At 40.7% G+C, this 27,068-nt stretch overlaps 1 protein-coding gene and 1 long non-coding RNA gene across 3 annotated transcripts in view; one reads left to right on the top strand and one right to left on the bottom strand.

The window, feature by feature from the left end:
- Positions 1–2,909: 2,909 nt before the first annotated feature.
- On the top strand, positions 2,910–13,364 carry LOC126640366 (uncharacterized). The gene is made up of 3 exons (XR_007629011.1): positions 2,910–3,053; positions 12,056–12,454; positions 13,037–13,364. It is a non-coding gene; the product is annotated as an uncharacterized LOC126640366 (long non-coding RNA).
- Positions 8,855–27,068, bottom strand: part of ELOVL5 (ELOVL fatty acid elongase 5) — a 39,410-nt gene continuing 21,196 nt past the window's right edge. For both annotated transcript variants that reach the window (XM_050316104.1, XM_050316105.1), the window contains exons 2-8: positions 25,386–25,451; positions 23,235–23,422; positions 16,672–16,749; positions 15,859–16,030; positions 14,201–14,325; positions 12,237–12,371; positions 8,855–10,766 (exon numbers count right to left, since the gene is read on the bottom strand). In XM_050316104.1, the coding sequence (XP_050172061.1) occupies positions 10,635–10,766; positions 12,237–12,371; positions 14,201–14,325; positions 15,859–16,030; positions 16,672–16,749; positions 23,235–23,422; positions 25,386–25,443 (888 nt within the window). In that variant the 5' untranslated portion in view covers positions 25,444–25,451 and the 3' untranslated portion in view covers positions 8,855–10,634. The remainder of the gene's footprint in view (positions 10,767–12,236; positions 12,372–14,200; positions 14,326–15,858; positions 16,031–16,671; positions 16,750–23,234; positions 23,423–25,385; positions 25,452–27,068) is intronic.

Genomic DNA, 27,068 nt, shown 5'->3' with positions numbered 1-27,068 from the left:
AATTAAAAGTTAAGCATGGGATGCTGCCTGTACATATTGCAGTCTGGTGCTGCTAAAGACACAGGTATGATTTGATCTGGGATCTTCAGTTTCAGGGGACAAAAGAGTCAAGCCAGTGTCCTCTAATTTTGCATCTTGCAGACCTCTTCATCTCCCCATCAGATTACATTATTTTTAGAATGTGTTCAGTGTCCTTATGACCTTGTTTCTTCACATTATACCAGCAATGATTAACGTATAAGCTCTCCCTTGAGAGGAACCTGCATCTCAACAGTCAGCAAAGTTATTACAGTTCTGCAATAAAAATACACTTCTAGTCCAATCATAAATATTTTGATTATTTTGAGAAAATGTTGCTTCACTGAAGCGATTTGATCTTTTAGTAGTGACAAGGCTTGTTTGTATTTGCTTTGTATGACAAATATCAAACAGACTTCTGGACACTTAAGACTGTGTGGGTTTTTTTAAAATTTATGTAGTAGCACTGCTTGTAGGAGTATTTTTGTGTTGTGTTTCTCTATAGATTACTTTGACAGAAATGGAGATGTATTTTTTCCATAGGGAAAACCCCCGTCTTTTCAACAAAATAACTGAAAAATGTCAGCTAAAATAAAGAGCAAGGAAATGTTGTCTTTAAGCCTCAGTGACACCTGGTGTTCAGGCAACAGGTATGGTATTCCCTAGGGGACGAGTTCCCAGGGAACTTGTCAGACCATTGCAGTGAGCGCATCTGAAGGGACAGCATATTAATGCAGAAGCATCATGGAGGAGAGAGACTGAAAACTTGCCCCCAAATCCTGGCCATCTTCACTTCCCTGGGGGGTGATCCAGCCAAACATAGTGCTGAGGATGAGCCCAGGAAGATCGGTGGGACTGAGGGAAGGAGGAAGACCAGCAACCCATTTCCTTCCTCTTCCATTGCCCCCATACTCCACAATATTTCAATTTCCCCCAGGATTAGTCTCAGCTTGTGCTGAGCTCCCATTGCCCAGGACAGAGGCCAGATGCCAGGAGAGAGGTGTTCCCACACAACCCACAGCTGGCCAAACTGCACCGTCCTAAAGGCATCAAGGGTTAATACATGACACTTTTTTTTCAACAGTAGTATTGGGGTGCTATTTGTGCTGCTCTGATGACAACCTGTTTCTCCATCTATAGATATTTAAATGATTCTACTCAACAAGAGCCATCAAGACTGGAGACAAGGGTTATAAAATGCAGAAGAGCTTTCAGTAAACAAAGCATTACCAGGTAGCAGACTCCAGAAGCTGCTCCCAGCAAACAGCTCGTAGCAAACATCAGTGAATGTGGTGGAAGTCCAGCACCAGGTTTCTGAACAGACAGGAAGAGGAGAGCAGCAGAACTGGTAATCATCTGACCCAGACTACCATCCTGAGAAGCAAAACCATGCCTAGATGATGGAAGTGGCTATTTGACATAAGGCCAAAGAAAGAATGGAGTAAAGACAGAGAAAACATTTCTTGGTGCTGCTTGAAGGAAACCTACCCATCAAGCCTGAGCTGTGACTGCTCTGCAGAGAGGAGGGATGGGTTTGGGTGTTCATCAAACACTGCTGAGACAGACAGTAACTACAGCCAATCAGAATTCTGATCTGGTGGTGTGTTTTTCTCATCTGTGTAGAATCTCCCTTGCCTTGCTGAAAATGAGAGCAATTCAGTTCACATTCTCAAGTTTCTCTTCCTGCCCCTCTTCTCAAAACTGCCACAAGAGCATCCTTCTTTCTTGCCTGCTAGAGTCTCTCCTCTCATTAACTTTTTCTTCTGTCAGTTTGTGTGTGTTCTGCTTACTGTAAATGTTTTTCTCTGAACTGTATTTCCTCATTTTTTCCTAATTAGCCTCCTGTTATTCTGAGGTGTCAGAGCCAGGAGGATGCTTTCTTCTATAATATAGAGGAGCTGCTGTCCTAGCACCACCCTTCATGGTCCTCTTCCAAGGCCAGACATTTTGGGGTTTGCTCACCTAAATTTATCTAGTATAAAGGATGATAAATACTGAATGCTATTAAATAATTGCCAGCCAATTGTATGTGCTGAACAGCTGATGATGTATTATGTTAATAACCATTACAGGCTAAGCTTTAATGTAAAAATACATTTGATTTGAGATTTTGGCTGAATTTGAGTGTTTACCTTTTTTCTTCCCTACTTAAAACATATAAATTCACCTCTACCCATAAAAAGCTCTGAAACAGTCCTGGGTATCAGGGAACACAGATCTGCATCCTGATAATTAAAAAAAAAAAAAAGAGCTCTTGCTTTTCCCCAAAAGCCAACGTTCCCAAGGTTATTTGTGCAATCAAGGTCAGGTGCATCATAAAAGCTATTATGTAGGATATGCTTGCTTTTAATCTCCTCGTCCTTTATGACCCCTGTTTCCACACTAGGAAATGCTCTTGATTGCAGAGTCTTTGCAACCGTGAAATAAAAGACAACATGCTTCTTTATTCTTCTGCTAATCAAAATCAATTATACTCTGATCATCTGTGCTACTACTAGAAACTACTGTGCAGATGTTTCCAATATAAGTCAGGAAACACTGTTTAACACTTACCTTTCTGCCCCATCTTCCTCTTTTAAGAAGGGTCTAAACATGGTCTTTGAAGAACATATTTCAGTGCAATTGCAAGTAAAAAGTCTCTGACTGTGAAGTCTGTATCATGATATAAATACTGATCTACCATCCTCGCTTGTACTAATTGCTCTTATATTTGTCACCGGTATCAGTCTTCTATAAAATCCTCCTGCTTCCAGGGTGCCAGCAGCAGCCTGTTCCCAGCTGTCACCTCTCAGGTGCCGCCAGGAGAGGGCATCGGCTCACAGCGCATCCCTCAACTATCCCCCCACCCGGCTTCTGGTCCTGGGTGCTCACCGCGCCTACCGGGACTCACAACCACCTCCTGTGCTTCTCCCTCTCAGCCGGAAAGGGACGTCAGTCCTGGGTTTAACCAGACCTGACAATTGGAGGATTTGGTCTAAAATCCCAGTGCTTGCTTACACCATTCTTAAACTTCCTTAAAATCATCTGTGCAAGAGGTAAGTCACCTCTGCAGATGCTGCTCAGAGCTGCTCTCTCCAATTTTGAGGCCAAAAGGCAAAACTGAACATAGTTTTGTTTGGGTTTTTTGTTTGTTTTGTTTCAGTATTTTTCTGGCAGGGTGGGATGGATGGGTTTTGTTTGTGAGAGGATTAAGGGGGAGGTATTTGTTCTGTTGGATTTGGGACTTTTTTACTTATACTTCATAAAGTAAAATCTCACACTGACTATCATTTTTACTGGCCAGATGGAGCCAGGTAGTTGGCCCCATATTTTTGGAGGTTTCTGAAACCTTGTATGTTGCTCCTTTTTGACCAAATGTGAGTTAGTTTTTAATTATTCCGATTTTCCTGTTTCTCAAGGCAAATACTGCATATTGAAAAAATGCTGAGAAACTAAGCAGAGCACCCATCACCAAATTGCCAGGTCTGGTTTCAGGAGTTCCCACGCATTTCAAAATCTACTTGTACAGCTTTATAACAGCAGCATTGGCCAGCAATTCTTCCAATCTACTTCACATGGAAACCAGAGTCAGATGTAAAGATGACTTCTTAGCTCTTTATTTAAACTTCTGAGAACAGAAGGGTCTTTTTCATGATGATTTACCAAAATCTGTACAAACAATTTTAAAAGGAAACACAGCTGATAATAGCTAGCTGATAATAGTTATGCCATCTGTATGCATGGGAGTATTTCCTGGTCTTTTCGGCAAACTCATCACTATTCCACTGAGCAAAAGTGCATTTGCATCGATGTCTCAAGTCCCTACTAGCTCAGCACACCAAGAGCCACTCTCACACTCCCTTCCAACCCCAAGTGCTGTGGGAAGCAAAGCAAATTGATAAATTAACAGAAGACCTTTCAGAGAGGCAATCCCTTCTAAATATACAGAAAGGTGTTAGACCTAGAAAGGCCCTGAGGCACTGAGATGCTATTGATTTTAAAGGAAGCAAGGCAATTAGGTAACTGCACAGGCTGCAGATTTCTCTTTTGTCTTTTAAATTTTATTTTAAAAAAAGCTCATATTTCTGCTTAGTGAGCTGAGATTCTGATTTCCTACAACAGCTGGTAAAATTGAATTAGTAGCATTTAGTAAACATTTAGCTTCCCATGGCAGACAGAACAGTTGATGAAGACACGTTTCTCGCTTGCTTAACGGGATGGAGACACTGTGTGTCTAATCAATTACACGAGTACCACAATACCTTGCTTGAGTATTGGAAGTGGATTATTGAGTGTGGAAGAAATTTCATTTGGCTTCACTTCAAATACTTTTACCAGGTAGTTTATCACCACACAGCATTATCTCTGGAGCTGGCTAATTCTAGTGGAAACACTGTGAATATTGACTTAGACAAGTCTGAGGCAGTAAAAGTGCAATTGTGCCACAGGGGTTGTGCATTCCCCATTACACCAGCTCAGGAGCAGCAAATGCACAGGTGTAGACAACTCATATGGGATTGCATGTTTATGTCAACAGATTCAGATCCCCTGAAGCCTCACCTGTTTCCAAATGAAATGCAAACAGTACAATTTTCCATTTCTTGCTGTTGCATGGCTGGACCATCCCTGTTTGAAAAGCTGGGGCTCCAGCTGCCTCTGAAGGGTGTGAGGCAATTCCTCTCCTGAGGAAATTCAGCACCTTTCTGCTGAACATGGGCTTCCTTCACACACTGTGCCACTGCTTTACCTTCCTGTAACAAACAGGAGGTTCCTCTACTGCCTTTAAAAACTTTCCAAGAATTAAGGCTAGTTTCCTGGAAATGCTGCTTTAATATGTATTAGACTTGGAAAAAACAAGATAAATTCTTTTTTAAAAGTGATTGCTTCACTCCAGGGGGCATATTTTCTCAGACTAGAAGAGTTCCAGCTGTATCAGGACTTCAGGTTTTCTGGTGCCGTGGTATCTCACGGCCTTTCGTAGATCTTCCTTATAATCAAGGAAGCTGCTTTCTGCCCAAACTCTTGGATTTGTAAGCAGACAAAGTGCCCAGGTGGCGTGGGGTGACCTTGGCCACCTGCCAGACAGCCACTCAGCTGCTGCTCTCTCTCCCCCTCAACAGGATTGGGAGCGGAAATAAGATGAAAAGCTTGAGGTTTGAGATAAAGACAGGAAGGTCACTCAGCAATAATCATCATGGCCCAAACAGGTTCTGGAAAAAATACTTTAATTTATCCACTTAAAATAGAATTGAATAGTGAGATACAAAGACAAAAACCAAAACATCTTCCTATCCCCTTTTTCCAAGGCTGTTTTACTGGTGCATTCCTGATCCCTCTACCTCCCCCCTGCTCCAAGTAGTGTGGGGGTAGCTGTGGTCAGTCCATAGCAGCTCCTCTCTGCTCCTTCCTACTCATGCTCGAGCATGGGTCCTTCCCATGGGCTGAAGTCCCTTGGGATAAACTTGCTCTGGTGTGGGCTCTCCATAAGCTGCAATTCCTTCAGAACATGTCCACTTGCTCCACCAAGCAGTCATCCATGGGCTGCAGTGGGGATATCTGCTTTGATGTGGTCTCCTGCACAGACTGCAGGGGAATCTCCTCTGGCAGCCAGATCACCTCCTCCCCATCCTTCCTCTCCCACCTTGGTGTCTGCAGGGCTGTTTCTCACACTTTTGTCCTCACTCCTCTCTCTGCTGAGCAGGACACCCTGTGGTCCTACAAGCTTTAGAAGTGGCCAAGTGCCCCGTCTTCAAGCAATCCCCCAGACCTTCACCCTACGCACAGCAAAAACGCTGCAGAGCCATATTACACTAACAAAGGCCCTCTCCCTGTTTCTGGCCTAGGTTGACTCTTGGGTAGCTTTTACCCATTTTTTTTGTGTCACACACTTAAAATAGTTCATTTTCCTTCATGCTGTCTGCTGTCATGATGTCTCTGCTGGGTATGACTACATTCCTTCCTTCCTGGTCTTGCTAAATACCCATTTTGCAGGACTTCTGCATTTCTCTGCCTGCCCCCGTAACTCTTCTGTACAGCACATCTTTTAGAAGCAGATTTTTTGAGAGCAGGTGTATTCCTCAAAAGTAAGTCCCACCAGAGCCTCATCCTCATTCTCCCACTCTAGCACATTCCTCCTTCTACTAAAAACGGACCAATTAACAAATAAGACTTCCCCCCCCCCTTTTTTTTTTTGATAGTAGCAGCTATAAGTTGTTGAACACATGGTTCTCAAATATCTTTTTTTCTCTCCTCTTCAGTCACGTCCAACTAAAACTCCAGTGGAAACAGTTCAATTTCTGTTACTTGTGCCTAAGGGGGATTTACACTAATCCCATCTCTTATTCCAGCCATCAAGGTCATGCAGTTGTTGCTGTAGGGTTTGTAATCTTCCTTGGCATTGACAGTGCTTCCTGATGTTGTCATCTCCAAATATCACAAACAGTTCTACTTTTCATACCAGGTTCTGTCTTAAGACATTTATAATAGGTTCTGTTCAGGCTGAAAGCATTGAGACAAAGCAACTGCTCATCAGTTTGACCTTGCTTGTCCATGAATTCTGTTGCTGGTCACCACACCCAGTGTCCCCTGCTCATCCCAATGTGCTGTACTGAAACTGAGAAACTTACAGACCCCTTTTTGTATATCCATCTATTTAAATGAAATGGATTAAAAGTCAAAAATTGAATTCAAGTTTGCTTTTATAAGTTAGTTCTTGAAACATCCTGATGAATACAACTAATCACCTTAGTTGGTTCAGTAATTCTTGGCAAGAGGATGACAGTGACAGTATAAGTTAAACTTCTGTATCAATGCAACTCTAAGCCACATTTCTCTAACAACAGATCTCTATCTATATTTTATCATCTCTGCACTGCCTTGAGGGGATTCCCAGCAGAACCCACATTCAAAGTAATTTAACCTCCAATTTTATTTATACTTCTCTTCAGCATCCAGCTTACTTTACATCCCTTTTTTTAATAATGCATACCTTTTAACAATATACATTCCAGTCTCATGCAAGAGACACACATTTTATCAACTTACACCTCAGTACAGCTACCAAATATCAAAGGCAGAAGCAGCCCCCAGAACAGCTCTCCATTAGGTTTGGGGCTTTGGGGCTTTCTTTGCCCCAGTTTTGGTGGTAAAGTCCTACCAGAAGCTACAACACTTACTTAGCACCTGCCTTGCATCAAGTAAAATACACAATCAACCGCAAAGACTCCCAGAGTTTTCTCTGCTTTTCTTCTTCCTGCCAAGTCAGGAATCCCAGTGCCTGAGTGATACAGGCCCCGGGGTGGCTCGCACATCTGTGACACAGCACTTGGGGTCTTCACACCAGGACCACCCTAGGAAAAGCTCTGTTCTGGGCCTTTAGGCTGTGGATGGGATAGATAAGCTTAATAAAAGCTTAACACCTCTCTCCGTCCCTCAGGCTGTAGGGCCTGAGTACAGGGAGGGATTTGCTCAGCTCATGAGCTGCACAGTTTGAAACTCAGTCATTCACCCTGGAAATAGCTACTGAACTACCTCTTCTCCTCAGCTGACTTTACCCGAAAGCTTTTCAACCCCTTTGTCATCAGTTGGTCTTTTTTCATCTCTACAGGCTTTACAACACAGAAAGTCCTTTCTGAGGAGTCTTTCATAATCCCAAGCACCAATCACAGCTGTATCTGTTAGGAAAACTGCAGGTGCTCAGGCTGTTACTAACTCCAGGTCAGGTAATGCACTGGAAGCTCAACCAGGTGACCCAAAGCTCCAGCCTTGGTCCATCAGTTATGGTACGGTGATGTCTGATCTAACCCAACAGACCCATCTCAGACACTGTTTTCAGTTGCTGCTGAGTGTGTAGAAGAGTAGCCAAGAGCCACAATCTTTCCTGTGCAGGTGTGAACACTACATGTTCCCAAGATCACACCTCCTGCCAGTTTTGGCTGAAGTTGGTGGGTCTACGTGGTGCAAAATAACGATAAAGCCATCATGTTTCAGCACTGACCTTGAAGGCGAGGTTTGGAGGCAGCAGCCCCGTCTCCTCTGGCACACTGGGGAAGGCCAGCTTGGTGCTGTGGCTTCTGCCTTCCAGGTATTTCCTCTAGATTTGGCTTATCATCTAAAGAACAGCACCTTACTGAACCTCGCTTAGAAAAACACTCAATTTCAAAGCTGAATTGGCATGTGAAGAAGAGGAAACTGTCTTAGCAACCATCTCAGGCATTCAGAGCACCCTCCCAGAGGAGACCAGCCTAGCGTGAAACCTCTGAGCCCTTCACATGAAGTGTAAAACCCTTTTTCCTGGTCTACAGGTCTTGTTTTAAGAGCCTGCAAGTGAGAAGCAGACAGCTACATAAGTAGTTCTGTTTTACCAAGTCCATCACCAGCCTATCTGAGATTGTTGCGGTGTCCTGATTAAACACTCAAGTTGGAGAGGGCTCCAAAACAATCACTTAAGGCCAAGGGGAGCTACAGGGAAATTGCAAAAACACTCCCATTCTGGAGAGAGGTATTATTCCCATTTTATAGACAGGACAGCTGAGGCAGAAAGTCCCTCTCAGACACATCGAGCTTTGCACCTGGCACTCATCATCTTGGAACTATTTGGGCTGCTCTGCATTCAATGAGTCAGTAATCCCAGCAGGAGGTTTAATTCATCACACGGACCAGTATTTCCACAGCCAGGCAAGGGAACAGTATTCAGTAAGAGCTAAGGGTTTCTGTAAAGAATTTGTACCAAATTTGTGGTGCTCTAAACGTCTCTGAATATCTGCAGCTGTTCTTCATCCTGGTGACTCCTCCTTGGCCTGACACAGGATGGGGCAATGCATTAAATCTATACAAACCCACAGAATTCAGGCAGAGATCATCAAAAGTGTTTTAATGATTAAACCATGTCAAACATTAACAATGAAGTATATTCAGACGAGCCAAGGGTTTATTTCTAACACATTTAGACAGCCTATTTTGAACATTATAGCTGCTGTACTGAGCTATGTAAAGACTCTGCAAACCAGTACCTAGAAATGAAGACACACGCACAAGCTTTGATAATGTAAACATAAAAGACACTGTCTCCTTCAAAACAAGGAATGAAAACCCACAAGGCTAGTAGAACTTATTAATTCCTTAAGAGATGTGCAAAAATTTTAAAAAAGATTTAAAAACAATTAAACATGTTAAACCTGGCATTTATATAAATATCAAAAAAACAAATAGTTAAACTTGAGCAATGACCAGCAGAATGTCTTGCACAATTCAGTTTTTCAGAGCTTAATGAATAAAATACTCATAAGCCAAACTCCACCGTGGCAGATATCAGAATACCAGCAACAGATACTGGCTTTGCAACTCACTCCTCATATGTGCAAGGCAAGATTTTACAAGAAGGAGGAACTTTAACCAGCACTCAAACCAAATCCTCAGATAACAAGCCAAAACTTTACCAGTGATATACACAACTCACATTACAGAAACAGACATTTCCAGCACATTTCAGTAACATTTAAAAAACATTAGGTATGACTTAAACTGTTTAAACTTGCTTGTTTGGGAAAAATAACACCTTTGTGTTAGGCACATTTTAAAAGTGAACATATGCTACATGAAGAACAGTTCAGATACCAACTTAAATACAGACAATTCCATCAGAAAAGCATCTTTCTGTCTCCTCTTTTAAATACGCCTTTGGATACGTCACAGACTTCAACAGTAGCTGCTAAAACGTGGATATGGCTATGGTAATAACACTTGAAACTCTGCCAGTTTCATATTAAAAATCACTCTTCATTTAGCATTTAAGAATTCTCAGAAATAAGAAAGGAGGGGAAAAAAAAGAAAAAAAAAAAGTGAAAAGAATAGATGGGTCCACCCTGTATATGCTCTAAACCTTAGAGACAATCTTACTGGACTGTGTAAGCGCCAATTACTTTTACATCAGTGACATACTTCAAATAAAAAAATAAGATCTATTAAAAAGGTAAAATAACTTTTCCATCTGGTTTGTGACTGTTTAGTCAAAGCCAAATATACAAAACTAAATGTGCCATTTTCAATTTCACTGTATCGAGTAAGAGATACGTAACATTGTGTATCACATACAGAACAGTAAAATGATCAATGGATTCTTCTAAATGACTTTTTAATAAAAAGTCAGTCAACTGAAAAGTTGAAACCCTAATTTTTAAACCAGTAATAAGCTTTGGGCCCTGCTTTTTAATTTAAGGCATGTGTGTTTATCTACTGAAACCAGCATCATACAAATTACCTCTACAATCACATGCATGATCTATTGTAAAAAAAAAATGGAGGTTTAGATTACAGTGTTTCGAATTGTGAATCATAATTCAGCACCTATCATATTGACTAGTAAGGCAACAGCAGTGTTGGATAATATGGTAATACTCCCTTCCACAGTCTATAGCAGGGTCAGTGACAGCCCAGAATTATTTTTAAACTTTAACCTACTTTTATGTTCTGTATACAGTTTCTAGGGTGTTTGCACTGGTTAAGTCCTACATAAATCACACTATTCTAGGCAGGAATAGTTACAGTAGCCATTAGAGTATTAGTGCACAACTCTCATTGTGCTTACAATCAGATGATTTTGTTGTTGGGGTTATCAAAATGGTTTTTCAGTTTGGTCTTCAATCCTTCCTTTGTTTCCTTTGTTTCACATTGTTCTCAAGGGAAGAAAAGCTGTTTGTGTACCCGTTTGCAGTGGCGGTAGAGCCGTTCTGATACTCTTTCCTCCTCGAGGATGCCTTCTTGTTGTAAGTCTAGAATATAGGGAAAGACACATGGTTTTGCTTAATTAGATATAAATAACCACTTCTTCAGAATAACTCTAGAAACAGAAAAGTAAACTCGCATTCATCATTTTTTAAGACCTTGTGCCGGTGGTAGAGTCTAACAAGCTCTACCACTTCTTGTGTATGAAACTATACTATGCCTTCATTCATCACAGCAAAAGAATTAGTTCACTTGAAAAGAAAAACGCTTGGCAGTATGATGCTAGTGTTATGTTAATTGTAAATTAGGAACAAGGGAAGCGAATTTATGAGCAGACTGCGGCACAAGAATATACTCAAAACAAGTAGTGAGGAAGGAGGTTTGAGGCACTGCAGGTGACAGTACATTGAACAGAGCAAGAAGTAGGTAAACAAGAACAATGAGGGAAGTTCAGAGACGAAATGGGAAAGGACTTTCCACTGGCCAACATGAGAATCAAAAATCTAACAGGATATGGGGGACTCTGTCTAAACAAAATAGAGAAAATATATACATTAATTAGTTTTCTCAGAGGGACTCAGTTGCCTGACAAGAGCACATTTCCCAGAATTTCTGTGTGTGAAAGGAAGTTAAAAGGTTAAAAGTTACAATATGAGTAAAATTTATGAAAAAGGTTGAATAATATTTGGAATATACTCTAATGTTTAATTAGCATGTTCATATGCAGCAAGTGATAGGAATCATGGGACTGATTTTAAGTAGTAGCAAAAGATCAGACAGGAAAGCCTGCAGTGTTTCCCTCCGTGAATCATTCTTACCAGAACCACAATGCTCAAATATCTCAAAAGACATTTAGAGCATGCAGCAGAGTTTGCTTGTTTGGGGATGGCAGGCTGTGTTGGTTTGATTTTCTGAATATGGGTGCATCTTTGTACAGAGCCCATTTATGAACTGCTCAGAACAACACATACCAAGTCTGGATCTGTTCAGACATGAAATCAGCTTTGTAGAAACACAACTCAGAACACTAATTTTCCATATGAAAATTCCAAAATACAAACAAATGCCTGTAAAGGTGAAGCAGAACCAGATTTCTTTATGTTGGGAGTTTAGGAAGTTTCCCTGGATATAAACCAAGAACTTCCCCTTGTAAAAGCAGTAATGAACAATTCCTTCAGGTGCTTCACAGGTTCACATGCTATGGGTTTATTTCGGAGTGGAAAGCTGCTTCTTACATTAAGCTCTTCCTCTCCCTGTCTGCAGTTAAAATTGCACTAGTAAGCCACTTTTGTGTGCCACTCTGCTTGCTGAAATTACTAATCATTCTGAATTGCAGATACAAAACATCAGAAGATCTGAAAGTGAAGAGCAGATCAACAAGTGCAATACTTTAGGAACCATGTGCATGTTAGTGGAAGATAGCAAAAGGACATTTCAAGCATATCTTTCTGTAAACAGCTTTCCAGAGAGATACTGCCAGCAGAATGCCAGAAAGAGTTGACAAATATTACTTTTACCTGAATATAGAAATTTGTGAAGAGGATAATCAAAGAAATCATATAAGAAATCTGAAAATACAGCCACCCCTGAGGAAATGCACATGGCCAAACAACACCACAGCTGGTCTGGAAGATTGTCAGGACGAACTGAATCTGGGGAGAGAAAAAAAAAAAGAGAAATGGACTACATTAATGGAAGGAGGGAAAAAATTTTACAGTGACCAAGATCTCAAAAGGTGTTTCTAAATCAAGTAAAAAATATGTAATACTGCATTTAACAAGTTTACCTTCTCTGTAAACCTGAGTTAGCAGACATTCTGGTTGTGGTATTCTGTTTTTTAAGCCTGTTTATTTTATTTATATTGTTCCATTTTAGAACAGTAGAGTAAGTAATGTAGAATTGACTTATAGATATCATAAGGAACAAGACCACCGCCTTCCTAGTGACAACTTAATGGGGTTTGACTCTACTATTCTAACAAAGTAGATCTGCATCTCACTGCTTCAGTTGCAAAAGATCTGGGGTCACTTGGTCTACACACAGACAGTGCAAATCTCTCCCACAGACAGGAATTGTCTGGCATATGGCTCCAGTGGAAGAAATTTTGTGGTAAAAGACTGCAGGGAAGCTGGGGAGTCAGTCAGGAAGGAGGATTGGGATTCATTTATCTACAATTATCTCTTTTGGAAAAACAGAGTTTGGGCGTAAGTGCTGCAGAGGGCCTTAAGCAAAATTCATCCTTACATGAAGGCTACCAGATTAGGGAATGTTTATTTAAAAAGGGAAATGCTGTTTGTTCTGCTCTGCTATTTTGCAGCTCTAACAGCTATGCATGAAGAGCAGGCAAGGAAGTGAAAGCAGCTTTGACAATAGCCAGGAGAGCAACCAAAGCACTGAGACACTGCACTCTGTAGCACTTGAACAACCAGGATGAAGAATACAGCCTAAATCTGGAAGGAAAAACAAAAACAAACCCCAAACCAAGGCAACTGCCCATCTGTCCCAGGAAAAAAATGAGCCCACAGCTACAACACTTGGCCATCCTTCAGGAAGGAGAGAATAAAGATGTTAAGAATCAACACTTGAATTGCTGGCAGCAAATGTTATTAATCATCACCAGGAATGTTATTAAAACTATTCACAACTCTGAGAGGGTGCTAAGGGAGGATGGGTGGGAGGAAGATAACAGAAAAGTCTATCTCTCAGCTTCAGTTTCCTCCCCTATAAAAATGGAGAAAACACAGCACCACTGCACATTTCCTTGTGGTATTCTGACACATTGTACACATGAAAACCTGGTTCTCGTGCACTATCACTACAACATGTGCCACAGTGCTTAATTTCACTGCTCTTTTCAGCTCCAGTACACAGCATTCAGGCTTCATCACTGTACACACGGGAAACAATGCAAATGGATACAAGGAGTCCAACACAGAACTACAAGAGAAAAAAATCTGCCCATGTAAAGTGCAGAAAGAGAGCAGAAATATTGAATAGTTTTTAATAAACCATTTGCAACTGCATGCAAAAGTGAGACAGGAAAGGCATTGTCCCACAGGACTAGAATGGGCCTTGTTAGTTGTGGACTGCATTGCACTCAGTTTCTGGTCTGTCATCAGCCTGACCAACCAAGCACAGGGGAGAGGACATTAGCTCAAGGGGCCTTGGAAGAAAAACTTCTCCCTCCTCCCTGGCTACTGAGTCCCAGAAAACCCAGCACCACAACTCCCAAATACATCTAGCCATACAACATGGTGAGGTGAAGACCCCACCGATCTCAGCCAGTCCCCAGCTCCCCATGGTCCTGAAAACAGAGCAAATGAACGTGCAGGAACTGGATTTCTACGGCGATTTAAGCACTACAGGATGCAGGAGGTACGAGCCCTCATTATCCCTTCTTCTACTCCCTTCCAAAATTTCCTAACTCAGTAAAGACAAAAAGACAAGAGCCTGCTGAAGCACTGAAGAGCAAATCACTCACCAGCTGCCCCTGAGTGATGTACTTCTTCCACCACAGATAAGGACGCATTGCTGGAACAGCAGACAGTCCGTAGTAGGAGTACATGAGGACATGGATAAAGCTGTTCAGTGTGGCACCAAAGTAAGCTAAAAAAAGGGCAAGGGAAAAAGAAAGTAAGTACACTGCATTATCAGGAAGGAACATGCTGTTTCATGGAACCTACCAAAATAACAAGTTCAAAATGTTACTATTTAAAATATGATTTCTCTTAGAAGAAAAGCAAGAAGGCTTAGGTTTGTTTTTTTTTCCACTTTGATTTTTATTCTGCTCACCCAATATAGTAGCTGAGCTGCTTTGCAGTTGTGCACTTTATACCAGTCTTCTGGTTTGTTTCCTCAAGTCACTCTTTTTCACATCTACATTATGGTTTCTCAAGAGAAGCTGATAAAAAGGAGGCACACTCACATACCCAAGAATTGACAACTTCACCCATCTACTTTTAGGCTTATTTCATTCCTTCCAGACAGAAGTCTATTTTGCCATTTATAGCCAAAAGCAACAGGTATCTTCAGAAACGTCAAGTTAGCCATTTTAGTGGTCCTTGTTTACAGCAACTTTAGTCATTAAAAAAAACTTTTAGCTTAACACTGAACTGCACAGAACTGTGATGACCAAGCAGAACAAAAAGTTTGGAAGAAAAACAGATGACTAGAAGTAGCACAAAAGTATTTTCAAGACCACAAAAACACAAGATAGACTCTTAAGTGTCTGCATTTTTGACTGCTATATAAACAGGGATTGACTTCCTTGAAGCAGAATATGTTTCCAGATGCACACTTTTTATAAGTTCAGCATTACTCACTGTTGTGCTGACAACACAAAACAAATACAGGTTTCTATGTCGTTTGGCTCAGAGAGCAGATTCCTGAGGAATGCAGCCTCTTGGTCTGCACTGCCAGTAGTTCACAGCCATTGGATTTGAAAAGGTTTCTCTTGGAGGGAGTGTTCAACAGTCAGTATCTCTAAACTGCAAATCTGAACCACAGGTAGGTAATGCTAATGCAGTTAGGAAACTAGGTACCAGCTAAACAGAATGAAAGTAGAGAATCAAAGCCAGATTCCCAGAGGTTAGCAGGATTTAGACAAGAGAAACATGAAAATCTTCAACTTAAACTGCATTTGGTCATGTTCACTAGTGCTAAGGGAACAAGATTTTAATTGAAATCATTTGTTATCGCTAGTGGTATAATGAGATTAAGAAAGGAACATCTCAAGTGAACTTGACAGATGCAAGGACAAGAGTCACTATTAGTCATCTTGCAGCTGAAACAAGCTTCTGGTCCTGACTTCAAAAAGAGTATTGTTTCTTTAGAGGGTCTGCAACTATCACAAAAACAGAGAGAGCAAGGTTGACAGATATCTGACCTGGGCTACTGCAGCTCATAAAGGCCACCCTGCCACACAAATTCTTTAAACTACACAAGACATTCCTTTTCTAGATGCTGTGCTGGCAGTTTAATTCCTGAAACTATCTGCAATAGCTGCGATTCAGCAAAGCAGCTTAATATGGGACAGAACAAATCCTGCAGCTGAAGGGACCAGAGATGTTTGGTTTGACTAAAAGAAAACCAAAATGACGCCCGCATTGCAAATGTTCCCCACCATAACCCAGTACTTACAGTGACCACAAGGCACCCAGTTCATAACAAACCACCAGATGTTCAGCATTGTTGCATGGTGGTAGACATGCAGAACAGTGATCTGATGATTATTTTTCCTCAAAATGAAAAAGAAGGTATCCATGAACTCAATGAGTTTGGAGAAATAGTACCACCAGAGGACACGTATGATCTAGAAAGGAGGAAACAAGTTTTAGAAGCATTGCACATTGTGGGGGCTTTCAACCCTTCTGCTACCTAAGTAATTAAAATCCAGATTCTGTCCTGCACTACTTGGATTGAAGACACTGCTAGGATCTTCCATAATTCTTCTGACTCAGGTCTCCCTGTAGGAGATCCAGGTAAAAACCCATAGCTACAGCTGAAAACAGGATGACAAAGACTGTTTTATGAGGCTGTTGCTGTGCACCTGGAGTGTCCTGGGAGAAACAAGAAAATATTTAACCAGAGCTGGTGCTACAGTGCTCTCTGTAAAGGAGAGGTCAGAAGTGTGACCAGAAGAAGTCATCACATCTCAGAAAGAGAAGGGGAGTCACAACACACAGCTGGACACAGTCTGAAGACCAGGTCCTTGTTTCTTGACCTGGGAACACTTGAAAATTTACACATAATTACTTACCAAAATACCAACCATGAATATATTGTATGATTATTGTAATATTAACTATTATGTTTGACAGTGCACTGTCCATTATACTGCAAAAGGAGGAAAAAAAGCATATAGTTCAAGCATAATCAATACTGTTCTGCTCTTCACTTACACTAAAGTAGAGAGTTTGAAATATTACCAGCTCTAAGTCTGGATTATGGTACCTTCATATCAGCTTCTCCACCACTGTGCGTATCCTGACAGAAGAAATTGTATCCTCCTTCCAACACTCCTGTCACCAGCTGAGCAAATAAAAAAAATAAAATGTTATTTGGGGAGAAGGCTGAGCCCCATGGCACCTATAAACCTCCACTGCAGCTCTGCCCAGACATCTGGTGTTGAGAGATTCACGGGCACAACGTGGCACCAGGCTGAACTCAAGTTCCAACCAGTGATACAATCACAGTGGGGGGTGAATTAACAAATTCTTCCTATTGATGTATACCAGAATAAAAACAGGAGGTAGCATCTTATGCCCACTTATCCCATACAGAGTCTCAAGAATTCTCCTTCTGGGCTGATGATCTCATTGTTGGAGAAAGCAAACAATCAAAGTGAAGTACATATACATATCTTCTGATTATTTTTGGAAATAAAAAGATATATTTTTAAGAAATTTTATACACAGAGATGAGACTATAATTTTTTAAACCATGTAACAGCAAATCTTCAGCTTTGCTATGTTTAACAGCCGACAATGGATGTTTCACTGCACTGTGATTCTTCAAGATCTTTTTGAGCAATTCATTCATGCCAAGCACATTACATTCTTCCCCCGTGTAAGTGACTTCTCCTTCCCAGTATAAGTGACTTCCTCTGCAGGATATGTCACTGCCTGCCTGACTTCCTGGCATAACAAATAACACCTCAAACAAAATGGAATTATTTTAAATAAGAGTAACGACCAGCTATTAGTCATGAGAGGATGACGAGGTGCCTGCTCCAGTGGGGCTGGCTGAAATCCCCAGAGAAGCAAGATGCAAGCTTGTTCACATCTCATCCTTTCATGGGTGGGAGACGGAGGGACAGGTTGAGGGTGGAATAAGACGAGGGAGCAGGTGGAAGGAAACAAGCAAACTCCCTTTAATATCTCAGCAGAAAGGATCACTGGACATTGTTTATAAAGATGTTTTTCCTCTTTTGAATAGAATGAAGAGAGGAGTAACAACTTTAGATAACTCCTAAGTGAAAAAAAGAATTGCTAGGTATCCCAAAAAGAACATCTGAAAGGCAGAGACAGATAGGCTGGGCAGGGACAGATATCCTGCATAAGCAAGCTGTTCGTTTTTGGCCTTATCTATTCTCCTGCAGGATAAAAAACACCTTTGCAAAGCTACTGTGGAAACACCTTGTACCATAAGTCATTTTAAATGATCACTTGATTAAAGGACTACAAAAACTGCTATGACTAAATGCTGCTCAGAACTGTGAATAGGAATCTAATTTTAAAAGGTGCAATAAAGATTATCACTTAAATGATCTACCTTTCCCTAATGTTATTTCTTTCATGCCTCATTTTCCCCCTAAATTAGCTTTTAAAATACCCAGTTAGCCTAGGTCATTATTTTTGACCTTCTGAGATAAAATTATTACCCCTATTTAGGGGGAGAAAAATTACATCTAATTATATCATAACATATAGACTTGGAATTATCTCCAGTATTAGAGATAAATCAATAGCACCCAGCCACAGCCAGAGCAGGCAGCTATGCACATCAACAACCCAGCCAGTTTCTGTACCCAAGCAGCAAAGGGAGGCAGCCATGGTAGGACTCCTCTTCCAGCCATAAGGCAGGCATGGCTGTGCAAAGGACACCAGTTTAAGAGTGGTACCTTGCTAAAGGACCAGCTACGTCCTGGAACAAGCTCTGCATCACTCTCAGGGCACTGAGGGAACCACTGTGGCCTTGCAAGTGCCCACCCATCCCTCAGACAGAAGACCACATAGTGCTGTGATTGTGTTGTTAAGAGCTTACAGATGTTTTCAAACAGTTCTCATAGTTCAAGGAAGTGTTACGAAGAAGGATAATCACAATGTTTATATTGTAATTAAACCAAACAGCATCCATCACTAAAGCTGCACTCCATAAACTTCTCCCAAGTAAAGGGAGCATAGTGAAACCCAAAGAGCTTTCCAGCAAACAATACAGGTTCACCACCCAAAGCGTAATGCAACCACAGGTGTCTGCAGGGATCCCACCTCTTGGAAGGGAATGGCATAAGTATGGCTATAGGCAACAGCTTCAGCTAAACCTGAACACTCCCTTGTTTCCAAAAGAACATGTTATATGCTGGGAGCTGTAAAACTCTCACAGCCATGGGGGTTTAAAAGAAGCAAAGCAACATTTGTAGAAAGTGCTAACATCTTTTATCATATAAATAGTCAGTATAGTTACAAAAATAACTTAATCCTCCCTTTGCAGAAGGAACTAATTGGTAAAAAGCTGCTAAAGCTGCTACAGCTGCCCACGAACTGCTGGTACTGCCCATAAACCTTGGTCAGTGCAACGTGCAACATGTAAATAATCCTTTTCCCCAGTTACCTAGCTGCTCCTTTGCCTGGCACCACTATTTCTTGCACCCATAATACCTTGCAGCACATGCTGGAAGGTTCAGAAAACAAAACCAATGGGTCACTCTGAGACCTGATCCTGAATGGTCCCCAGATGGCTCCATTATGCACAGCCTCAGGGAGCTGCTTCCCGGCCACCACAGAAGCAGGGTCAGAAGAGGGGTCAGAAATTGCCGGCTAGTGCATTCAAGTCCTTGCTCATGCTTATTGTGGTCTGGTCCCTGGATGGCCGTAATTTCCAAGCCCTTCTTACAGCCACTGTACAGCAGGTCTGAAACTTGTCCAGCAAGTCTGAAACTTGTCCAGCAACAGACTGGTGGCTCCTCAGCCAACTCAGCCTTGAGACAACCTTTCCCTGCCTGCTGTCCCAAGGAAGTCCTTCATCTCCAGGTTGGCAGGAGTCCAGGCTTGCTAATGGCACCACTGATGCACAACCACAGGCACATCTTCTCTCAAGAAATTAACTTGTCTGGAAAAGGCCAACTATAACTCTTTTCAGCAGAGTGCATGGTTTCTAAATAGAATAAAAAGAGACAGCTCCTTAATAAGCCAATTAATATGGCACTCAATGTTAAGTCCCTCAGCTCAGGGGAAACCCCTGCAGCTTGAGGTCGCTTTTGTGCTCAGGCAACTCACACTTTCTTCCCCTGCACTGAAATCTTTTTTTCATATGGCTTTCATTTTGTAATTCCATTGCAGAATTCTTTAAAACACTGTGGGCACATGCTATTTCTATCAACTCTGCTATCAAAATAAACCAACACACCAACACCAGCACAGTAACACCAGCCTAACTGGGCTGTATGAGAGATGCTACTGGGGAGGATTTTGTTTTTTCTTGTGATAAAAATAAAGTCTGACACTCACTGGAGTGGGGGAGATAAGGTGCTCAGCACTGCATCATGCTGTTAAGGCGTGATGGGTTTACAAGCTTCAAAATACAGCTTGTATTACAGTGAGGAGAAACAAAGTTCACATCTCTGATCAAAGAAAGCAAATGCCTGCAGAGATACGGAATTTTATCTTTACATGAAGGCAGTCACTCCAGGACAGAGACAAGGGCTTCAGGATGGTAGAGAAAGAAAGGGGAGAGGAAAGAGCAGCCTAGCTGCCACCTGTGGCTCACATGCCACAGCACTTCTTCACAGAGTCCCCTCCTTCCTAAAACAGGGTGAAGATCTTAGGATGCTTTTTATATGAGATATGCAAACCTCCCTCATCAGGAAAATCCAAGGCATTTCACAGATTGATTCAGAGGGAATTAATTTTTCAGATGAAGAAAAAAAGACAGCAAAGAGATCCCTTAAGAAAGTGAGCCCTCATCACTGACCAGTAGTACAGGAGCGACAAGTCAGCCTGGAGAAAACTCTCCCTGCTCTAGATCTGCCTTGCCTTTTATACTGTCTGGGACAAGTGCAGTCCAACTACTCTGCTCTGCTAGTATCAAAACCGGCTCATTAAATATCCAAATAAGTTATAGCAAGTACACACAGAAACTACTAGGAATTCCAAATAAGAGGTCTAAGATTTCTAGTGATTTGAGAACAAGGTTGAATTATTTTACATCAGTAGGCCAAATAGTACAACGCAATACCTAGAATTACACAAATCCTATAATGCAAAATTTCCTCATGTTACTGTTTACCAACACTCAGAGGTAAAGGTCAGAAAACCAAGCAGCTTATCCTTTTCATCCTAGATGGGAGGATGCCCCACTTTAGCGTCTTGTTTTGGTCATATAATATGTAAATTAAGCTGTGATGCTATGATTCATGACCTGAATCACTGCAGCTATAACTCAGGAAAAACTCCAAAGCAGGGTTTCAGGTGTATTGTATACAAGCTACTAAAGAAACTTCTTTTCAGACAGGCTAGTAAACAAGTTCATTTATGACCTTCCTCACAGTAGGACTGAAAAAAATTTAATCCAACTGAAACTCAAAATGACAAGAAGAAGAGAACAGGGAGTTATATAAATTTTTTGAATGCTCTCATCACCATCTTATCTTAAAAGCGAGTAAGTGTACTATACAGTCCTACTGACACATGGCTAATCCTTTAAACCCAAATTTCCAAGATGGAAGAGATCCAAGCAAGGGTATCACATGCCATGCACCAACAGAGGTAACTGCATAAACACTTCAGCTTGAGAACGTACCTCGAGGTGCAACGACACGATTTTTTCCCTACAGCCTTTGGCTCTCTCCCTGCAAACATCAAGCAGCGTGGTGTTCTGTCAGCACAAGACCCTGCTTTGCAGCATTTTTAGGGGATCGGTACCTCGCTGCAGAGCATCGCTTGCCCTCACATGGGCAGCAAGTGCTGCCAACCCCATTTCATTGCAACTCTCATGAGCTTAATAGTCTTCATAATGCTCTAGCTTCATGTATGCCCATTTATAAGGAGAACAATACTAATGAACACTTCCATATGGATAATGTTAAATTAAGAGCAACACTCACTTTGATGTAAAGCGTTTCATTATACAGGAAGGAGGATCCTTAATATTCACTGTATTTTAGTTGCCTCATTGCTTCACATTATAGAAGTCATTCATCTGGTTACAAGTATGAGGACTTTGGTGTATAATAATAAACAGTCCTTTCTTGGTAACCAAGTTCATTGTTAGCAAAAAAAAGGCTTTTATAAGACCAACAGTTCAGCTATTTTCTCTTGTTTAAATTTATCAGCAGGTTTTGTAACATGGCAGAATGTTACAGTAATTTGGAAACTATAAGCATTATTCCAAATACTCAAGGAAAAAAGACTGGCTATCCTGAGAATTTTATCCACACTTGGTACAACTGAGGGAAAGTCTACACTTGTAGACTTTCAATAAACAAGAGGTTAAAACAATAGATCATTATATAATTGTAAATAATATCTGCATAAAATAATGCAAATGTACATTGAAGTCCACATCAACACTAAAAATATACAAGTTAAATAGATCAACACACAATTTTTTCTGGATTATAACATCCTGACAGGGAGGTTAGAAATGTAAGCACATCAAGAACACAAGTTGTTCCAAGCACCTACAGAATCCAAAACTGCTCCCAACTGAACAATTAAGTATCTAAGTTCCTAATAAACCCAACTCAGTAATTTTTGACTAGACAATTCACTCCATAAGAGAAATAACATTACATTTATATCGCTTCGTCTCTAAACACTCACCTTGTAAAACACTGTAGAATTAACTACAAACTTAAAGGAAAATTACAGCTTGTATATACAGGCAAAAAAAAAAAAAGATTAGTAGTTTTAGCCCTAGCTTGTATTTGAAAAGAACATATTGAAAGAATTGAAAAGAGGATGTTGACAATGAAATGTCTCCTTACAGAAAGGAGAAATACTTTGGTTAAAAGCAAGCCAGAGTATCCTGTATGTTAAAGTGACACAGTCATTTTCTAACTGCGTTGTTATTTAGACTACCATAGTTCTTCATTTTCACTCGAATAAGAACATAGAGTTCTGAGTAAAAGCAGCTAAAGGGCTCTCTGGGACATGGAAAACTTTACACTGCCTAAATCTTTGCATTTTTATGAAAGAAAATACGTCCACAGAAAGTTCAATTCAGTTTGAAATATATTTGTATATTTAGATTTTAAGTTCCAAGAAACAGATGAATCATGACAACATTGTTTCAGCAACTTTTTTTTTTCCCAGCAAAACAAGAAGCATGCAAAAGAAGCTATTGCAAGCTTACAGAAACAGATGTGAGGAGTGTGTGCATGATTAAATACAAGTAAATAAAACACATTTTCCCATCTAGATCAAGCCAAAGTTTAGCTTTGAAGTACTTTGCACAATCCACCAGCACAATCTAAGCAAGAAGAAGTTACTGAAAAAGTAGCCAGGTTCACAATGAAAGATCAGGCCTTCATTTCCACTGAGAAAAGTGCATTTGAAACATTGCTAATGAAGGTCAGCAAGGATGTTTAAGGCAAGGTTTGTTTCACACTATCCTTAGAGGTAACATTACAAGCACAATTTTCTCCCCACAGAAGTGACATTGAAAACGGTCGCAACACTTCTGCAAATACTTCCCCAATTTTAGGAGCACTGTCCTCAGAGATAATTTTCAACATAAGGCAATATAATTAAAACAGATACTGCAAAATAAGCCCGACCCAATCCCTTTTCTCTTACCTCATAAAACATATACAGAGAAAGCAGTGTAAGTCCAAGGTTGTAGACCACTAGAATACCCCTGCATGAGAACGGCTGCTTGTTCCGCATGTACTTCGGTCCTAGCCAAACAATTAGTAAGTACAAGGCTGAGAAGATAAAGGTAGGTGTATAGTTTTCCAGAAGAAGCCATCCTTTTACTCTGGGGTCTGAAATGAACAAACAAAAACATACGAACACTTGGATTTTGTAAGGGGAAGAATTCAAAGCACACAAAAATAGCTGTACCCAAAATGCATCCAGTGCAGGAATACCAGAGAAAGATGAAGGAAGCGCAGCAAGCCCTTTTACTAAGGGCCACATTGCTAATTACAAACAACAAGGTTTTAGTTCTACAGTTGTTAAACAAAGTAGAAATAATTCTCTTCCTAAGGCAAAAATATTTTTATTACCTTAATTTATTACTATTATTTTAAATACTCATTACCATTCAGAATTGTCATCCATTTGAATACCACAGATGAGCTTAAACTATAATGAAAAGCTTCAACAAATCTCTTCCCCTAATTTTCTCAAGCCAACCCTTCCCGATGGTGCACACCTTACCTCCTACAGAGTCAGTAAACTTAGGAGTGAAGCAGATCCCTTTGTGGTTATCAGAGGATGATCCTGATAATTATTTTCTAATCAGTATTAACACAATTAGACTTACGCATGTGCTATTTAAAAGAATTAAATGTTGGAGACCTTGCATGAGCAATGAAACACAGAGCAGTCAGTCCAGTCTGACTAACCAGTCCCTCTGGCAACGCATTGACTTCTCAGGAAAAGCAAACAAACCACATGGAACAAGAGGATTTCAGAAGACCTGGAACAATTGTGTGATCCTTCTGAACCACAACTGTGTTGTCCATGCCCAGCAACAGCACAGTATTTCACTCCTCTCACTAAAATCGGCCCAAAGTACTGAAACCAAGTTTACCAAACTATAAATGAACAATTCAAGTATTGCTAGCATTCACAGTCTTGACTTAATTTTAAAGGACTCATATGTGGATCCTGAATGTACGAAATGAAGTCTTAAAATGTAGGTTGGGAAGTAAGTAAGCAAGTTGGGGCATTGTCTTGATTTGCCACCTTTATGGTTCATTATTCTTAACACAAAGCAAATACAGGCCATATGCCAGCACTCACAATAAGTTATGTCAGAAAATCCAGACTAATTTAAACAGGCTTAGTATGAAGAAAGGGGTAACACAGACACCAAAGATACTAATAAAAGTAAATAGAAGACACACTTTGAAGAATCAGAGGCTTGTTTCACCTCCTGTGGACTTTGTCCTGCGAAGCAGTGGCACCACCACCGGAGCCTCACTGGGACAAAGAAAGAGGCAGAAAAGGTGTTACTGCAGCACTCAGAGGAAGAAAACACGGGCTATTGTGCAGCACTGCTATGCACAATGCACACGAGATGCTGACATTTAATCCCTCCTGGTCAGAATGAGGTGGAATGGAGCCATCCCTACCCATGCCCTCAGCATGAGGCCACTGCCTGTCCTGGTCCCGCTGCCTCTCCCTTCCTCATGCTGACCAGAACTGCTGTTCTCCACCTGCAAACTTTTTCCCAATGAGAAACCTACCAAGAACATTATCTCTTTAAAACAGAATTGTTTCAAAGCAGCAATGCTTTCCAAAAGCTACAGATATTTGTAGTGAAAAATTCCAAAGCAGCTCCAGTTATGAGGGCAAGATTTATTTCTTCAATTAATTATTAATTTTTTTTATTAAATGCAAATTTAAAAGGTTTTTCTTTTTAATAAAAGCTATTATTAAATTCTGGGGGGGCAAAAAAAAAAGGAAAAAAAGCAGCAAAGATCTGAGTGAGGCAAGTCAGTAAGTCAGTCAGTAAGATGAACAACAGGACCTAAACTGATAGTGAGAAGAACAGGACCTATAATGGTCACAGCTGAAAAATTAGCAGCTCTTCAGATCAAAATATCAGAAGCATTGATATAATAAACAAGGCTTTTGTTTATTACACTGTCATACATTTTGATGCTTTACAATCCTTAGGAAAGTAGTCACCTGTCAATGTCAAATTAGAGAGAAGCTGTTTCTTATGTTCTAGTAAGATGAGTTTTATTTATGTATTTAACTTTTGAGAAATCTTACCTCTGGGTCCAAGCCAAACATCAAAGTAACTATTGATTGTTTTATCCAGAACTTCCATTCTACAACCTATTGAAATGGAAAAGAAGAGGACAAAGTTAGCTCATGAAAACACCATCTCTTAGGGCTAACAAGGGAAATACTACACTAACTAGGAAAATAACAAGGAAAATTCCAGCAAACATACTGGAATTTCTCAGCAGATACAAATTCTAGAAAGCTTATTTTATTCTCAGAGTCACTGGTGTATGAGCTGTATTTCCCACTGAAGTATTTCATCAGAGATCTAGATGCACAGAAGCTTAAAGTAACGAGTTCAGATTAAGCTGAAGTTCTTTTTAATTCTGTATTTTGTACATGGAATCTTGCAAAATCCCTAAGATTTTGGACTTTTGAGAAAGCCAGCAACAGTGAAATGTTCAAATATACACTATGAAGCTCTTTTAACAAAGAGAGTGCAATAGCTGGCAATGCTAGCTGGGGAGAAGAAAGCAAAGGGGAAAAAGTGAAAACTGGCTCTGCTATCACTTGCAGATAGGTGACTGATTACAGCCCTGATTAACAGCCCATAAAACCAAAAGATCAACAGTCACAGAGTGACAGAGAGGGCTGCATAGGCCAGGGAGGAAACACTGCAGTTCATGGCATGAGCATCTCCAGTTCCAGAAACTGCTACTAGTAAAACATTACCAGATAAAACTCATCCAACATTAGTAGAATGAATTCAAATGTCATCTGTCAACTCCTCTCATGGCCACTAATTATTGGTAGCACCTGATCAATACACTGGGGTATGTAATTGCTGTACCTCCCTAAGGTTAAAGCAGGAAACCAGCAACACTTTCCATGAGCAGGGAAAACTGTGCATGAAGCTGTTCTCAAAAGAAGAGGAAGTGATTTTCTTCCTCATTAAGAAAAAATTTCCTCTTTTCTACCCAGAACTGCACTGAGCTTTCACTAATAAAATTTTACCAGTTTTTAACAGGATGTTTTTCACTGTTTGATGTTTCTCCTTCATTAAAGTACTAATATTAGCAGCAATTTTTAGTTTTGGGGAAATAACATAAGCAACACAAGCTGTCAGCATACTCACAGCACAAACCGAAACCATCAGACAAGCTTACACGTAGTTGATAACAACAAAAAAGTTAATCTCAATTTTTTTTTCAGTTCTAGCTAAACAAACACTTCTCTTCCACCTGTGAAAACTTCACCTCTAGAGGGGTTCTGATATATGCAAGTAAAATTAATAGTACGCCCTCTGGTTTTAGTCAGCTGAGACTGAAACCTCCATTTCTTCCGGGTCCTGCAAGAAAAGCCAAGCAGGATGCAAACAATGCTCTCTCCCCGGTAAGCAGGACAGGGAGGCACCCAGCAACCACAGGGGCTTTGACTTCCCTTGGGACCAAGAAAATACAGGGGGCTTAGATAAATACATTTACATTGTGTGGTCTTCTACAGAAGTCCACATCCCTTCCACCACAGCCCCAGGCAGGAGGCTGATTCGTTCACCAAGGACTTCTGGCAGCACCACAAACCATCGTTCCCTGCAGGGCTCTTGGGGACACAAAAATAAGACTTTCCCCTCTGTGTTGAACCGCTTTGGACTACACAAAGCCACAGAAACATCCCTGGAATCTGGTCACCAGGCGCAAAGAAAGAGCTTGATCAAAATAAGCAGAAGTG

This window comes from Myiozetetes cayanensis, unplaced genomic scaffold (genome assembly GCF_022539395.1).
Source record: "Myiozetetes cayanensis isolate MyiCay16 unplaced genomic scaffold, myiCay2020 scf2-11, whole genome shotgun sequence".
NCBI classification, from domain to species: domain Eukaryota; kingdom Metazoa; phylum Chordata; class Aves; order Passeriformes; family Tyrannidae; genus Myiozetetes; species Myiozetetes cayanensis.
Note: the sequence above shows the minus strand (reverse complement) of the source record. Positions and strands in the feature narration are given on the sequence as shown.